This window comes from Corvus hawaiiensis, chromosome 12 (assembly GCF_020740725.1).
Source record: "Corvus hawaiiensis isolate bCorHaw1 chromosome 12, bCorHaw1.pri.cur, whole genome shotgun sequence".
In the NCBI taxonomy this organism is placed as follows: domain Eukaryota; kingdom Metazoa; phylum Chordata; class Aves; order Passeriformes; family Corvidae; genus Corvus; species Corvus hawaiiensis.
Genome location: NC_063224.1, coordinates 19712539 through 19716846, shown reverse-complemented (window position 1 = coordinate 19716846; position 4308 = coordinate 19712539). Strand labels below are relative to the sequence as shown.

Genomic DNA, 4308 nt, shown 5'->3' with positions numbered 1-4308 from the left:
GCCCTCGCCGCCCCCCGGCGCTCGCTGTCGGCCGAGCCGCGCCGACGGGCGGAACTCCCGCGCTGACAGCGGAGCGGAGCGGAGCGGAGCGGATCGTGCCTCCCCCCACCCCCAGGGGGCTCCCGCCTCCTCCCGGGCTCCCCGCGCCGCTGCCACCCCCGCGCAGCGCCGCGGAGCCCGCGGGGGCGGAGGCGCTGCCGGCGGATGCGCTGGCGGAGCGCCCGCCGCGCGTCACGGCGGGGAGGGCCCCGCGCCTCGGCCGGGACATAAAAAGCGGCGCGGGGAGCGGTGGCGGCAGCAGCGCTCGGGGAGCTCCCGCGGCGGCCATCGGGGAATCCCTCACTGAGCCCTCACTGCGGCCCTCGCTCCGCGCAGCACTCCGAGGTAAGCGCGGCTCCGGGGCGGCTCTGCGGGGCTGGGGCTGTGCGGGGCAGCGGGTGCTGACGGCTCCGCTGTGCCCGCAGCCCGTGCTGTGCCCGCAGCCCGTGCTGTGCCCGCAGCCCGTGCTGACGGCCGTGCTCTGCCCGCAGCCCGATGACTCTGAACCGCGGCGACAAGCGGCGCGGCAGCACGCCGTTCGCGGCGCAGCAGCACCTGCACCGCCGCAGCATGCCCGTGGATGAGCGCGATCTGCGGCCGCTGCCGCCCGACGAGCTGTCGGGCTTGGTGCGCTGCACCTCGTACAGCCCCGGCGGCGCGCACCGCCAGAGCTGGGCCTCCGACTCCTCCGACTCCGTCACCTCCTCGGGCAGCGACTCCGACGGCAGCCTCTACAAGGTGATCCTGCTGGGCGAGCACGGCGTCGGCAAGACCAGCCTGGCGCGCATCTTCGGCGGCGTGGAGGACTGCGCGGACGCGGAAGAGGCCGGTGAGGGCGCGGGGCACAGCGCGGCTCGGAGGTGCCGGGGACCCCCGCCTCGGAGCCTCCCCTACGGCCACCCCCTCCCAGACCACCGGCAGGGATGGAGGACAATAACTTCTTTTTCTGAACTTTTTTTTTCTTAATTTTCCGTAGGCAATACATACGACAGATCAATTATAGTTGATGGAGAAGAAGCGTCTCTCGTGGTGTTTGATATATGGGAGCAGGTACTTACAGCTTTTTCCTTATGCTTTTGCTTTATGGCTTGGTCTGTAGTTCTCTTTAAAAAAAGTAGAAATGGAACAACTGTGCCTATTTCTTCAATCAGACAGGTGACATAAAAAAATTAGAATTCGTACTGCCTTTTGTTCTCTCTGCAATTAATTTCTTGTAGCTAGGCAGGCAGTCTAAAACCCTGCATAGCGCTGAGTGAGACTCTCTTAACGCTTTGAATAATCAGCATCTTACATGAGCAGCCAAGGGAATTACTGTAAAATTAGAGGTGGTCAATCTGATCAGTGCAGACTTGATATTCTTTCTGGAAATGAGAGGTTTCTTTTGTTTTGTGTTTTAAATAACAGAATCTTTGAAATTTTGGGGAGGTTGGCTTACTTTTACGGACTTTTTATAAAAAAGCTAAGAAAAGTATCTTTAAGGTGCTTACAGTAATAAATCATTACCCAGCATGGAATAGATTTTTCAGCACAATAAATCTATTTCTTGTCTGTTGTTTCAGGATGACAGCCAATGGCTCCAGAACCACTGCATGAAAATGGGAGATGCCTATATTATTGTATACTCAGTGACAGACAAAGTTAGTTTTGAAAAGGCTTCTGAGCTAAGAATCCAGCTGAGAAGAGCAAGGCAGACAGAAGACATTCCTATTATCCTTGTGGGAAATAAAAGTGACCTGGTCAGGTCCCGGGAAGTCTCAGTTGATGGTAAGAGACACTATGAATTTTGCAAGTGCTGCCTAAAGTAGTAGCAAAGGCTATGCAGGATCATGGCCAATAGGAACGGTCTGGGTTTGATGTAGAAAAGTGTATGATTTGAGGTACACTGGGGAAATGGAGCCAGCTGGTTCATGCTGAAGGACTTGGTACCACAGAAAACACTGGAGATGGTGGTGGGGGAAGATGTGTGGCTGCACAGAGCTCTGAGCTGCAGCGGGAGAGAAAAATGCATCACAGCTGCAGCTTTAGCACAGGGCTTCGTGTAGGACTATTAAAGCTGGCCTTTATTTGCATGGTACATGTGCAGCAGCCCTTGCTAGGCTCAGGATGTAACAGTCTGAGCTGTGCCATGTCACAGAGCCCAGGCAGCCGTAGGAAAGGGGATCCCACACAGCCTGTGCAACCCTTTCTTCTGGAGGTGACTTTGAGTCGAGCTGGTGGGACCAGGCTCACACTACTCAAAAGTCTTTTTGTATATCTTCTCCAGTTGTGATCAGTGAGAATCCTTTCAGTCAGTTCCAGCTGCCATTTAGGTACTTAGAGCACAGGAACCACTGCCAACACCACAGTATTGATTCTGCTTGTTTAAACATTTTGTGAGGCTTTTTGTTTGGTTGGGTTTTGTTTTGGGGTAGATTTTTTTTTTTTGTTCACCACTGGAGAAAATACTCTGAAATATTGGTGCCTTGATGATGAACCATCTCTCCCTATCTGTTTTGCCATGCTCCCAGTGTTAAATTCCTGTGCAGAAAATTTCCGGGAGTTCATCAGGAGAATATTACTTTTTTTCAGGCTGGGGCAGGGCACGGCTGACCTGTTCTGACATCTGTACTTTCCTCAGGTTTACAACTCTGCCTTTATTTACCACAGCTGACTGTGGAACTTCATGCTGCAGCAATGTTTCAGGGTTAAATGCTTATGTCCAGAACACTGAACATTGTGTATTTCAAAAGCCCTGGTCAGATCCAGTGGTGCACAACCTTGTGACCTCTACCAGTGTTTTCAGTGACTTGACCTTGTGGCCTGTATCAGGTCCATTTCTGTTGGTGTGGAAAATTCACTTGTTACAGCAAGGCAGAGGCGCAGAATTGCTCAACAGCTTCCAGAATAAACCCCATTTCTTCCTGTACCTCACACTGTTCCATATCAAGCAGCAAGCATGCTTCCGAGGGTCTCTCCTAAATCAGCTTTAGCTTTTAAACGGTACAGGGACAGCCTGGCTGAAGGACTTTGCTGCCATGTGTTCATTCCATTGATCAAATGAGATTTCTGACCATACCACAACAAAAGCAAGAAGAGTAAGGGGGTGAAGCTGTGAGAGCAAATTTGGGTTTTCCTATTTTGCAGTAAAGCTGTTTCATGGCATTGAAGCCACTCCCCTAACTTAAAGCAAATTTTTGTTTTGTTTTTCTGCCAGTATATATGAAGACAAAACGTCCATCTCCACTCACCTTCTTTTTTGTCTTTCCATGCAGAGGGCCGGGCCTGTGCTGTTGTGTTTGACTGCAAGTTCATCGAGACCTCAGCTGCTCTGCACCACAACGTGAAGGACCTGTTTGAAGGGATCGTGCGGCAGATCCGGCTGCGCAAGGACAGCAAAGAGGACAATGCCCGCAGGATGGCCAACACCAAGAGGAGAGAGAGCATCAGCAAAAAGGCCAAGCGATTCCTTGGCAGAATTGTGGCAAAGAACAATAAGAAGATGGCTTTCAAAGCAAAATCGAAGTCTTGCCACGACTTATCTGTGCTATAGGAGCTTTCAGCAAGGCCAGGTGTTGCACATGGGATGAACAAGCACCTGACTGTTCAGAGAAGTGTGTAGATGATCCTCGTGGTGGTAACAGCAATGACTTTTCCTTTGAGTCTCTCGTTAATGCCTTAAGGTGCTCAAGCAAGTCTGGAAGTTACACTACAGTGCTTCATTGATAGATGGTTTAAGTTTCAATGTGTGCAAGTAGATGAACTGACTTGAAATATGAGGCTTGACATGCCCACTGTGTACATATGTTCTATATCTTCTTGTCTTGTGGATACCAGAGATGCAAAGATAAGAAAGGATGATAACTATCACCACAGACTTGTCTCGTTTGCAGAGCAAAACTTAAACTTGTACGCAGGCTCGTACACTCCTTTTAGTATAAAGCAAGCAATGATAAATCTTTTTAAATTTAAATGTGGGGAGGGAGGGTAGAACCACAGTAGAATGGGAGAAAACAAATTATATATATATATTTAAATACAGAACAGATATCATTTTATGAAGTTAATTTGCACTTCCATTAACTGTTATTCAATTAATTGGTTACTTGTTTACATGCAGATTTTATAATAAAATATTATTTCCTGTTATAATAAACTGTGCTTTTCTCATAATGTGGATAAAGAATGAGAGAGCAGTATTTTTATACTGACTTTTTTCCACTGTACAAAATGTTATACACAGACTGAAGATTTACATGTGATAAAGTTCTGGAACAAGATGAATCAGGAAAA

The 4308-nt window shown here is 49.6% G+C and overlaps 1 protein-coding gene across 1 annotated transcript; it reads left to right on the top strand.

The window, feature by feature from the left end:
- The first annotated feature begins 276 nt into the window (after positions 1-276).
- On the top strand, positions 277-4308 carry RRAD (RRAD, Ras related glycolysis inhibitor and calcium channel regulator). The gene is made up of 5 exons (XM_048317017.1): positions 277-384; positions 531-868; positions 1016-1089; positions 1599-1803; positions 3291-4308. Exons 2-5 carry the CDS (start codon positions 535-537, stop codon positions 3566-3568), a joined length of 891 nt encoding a protein of 296 aa, XP_048172974.1. The 5' UTR covers positions 277-384; positions 531-534; the 3' UTR covers positions 3569-4308.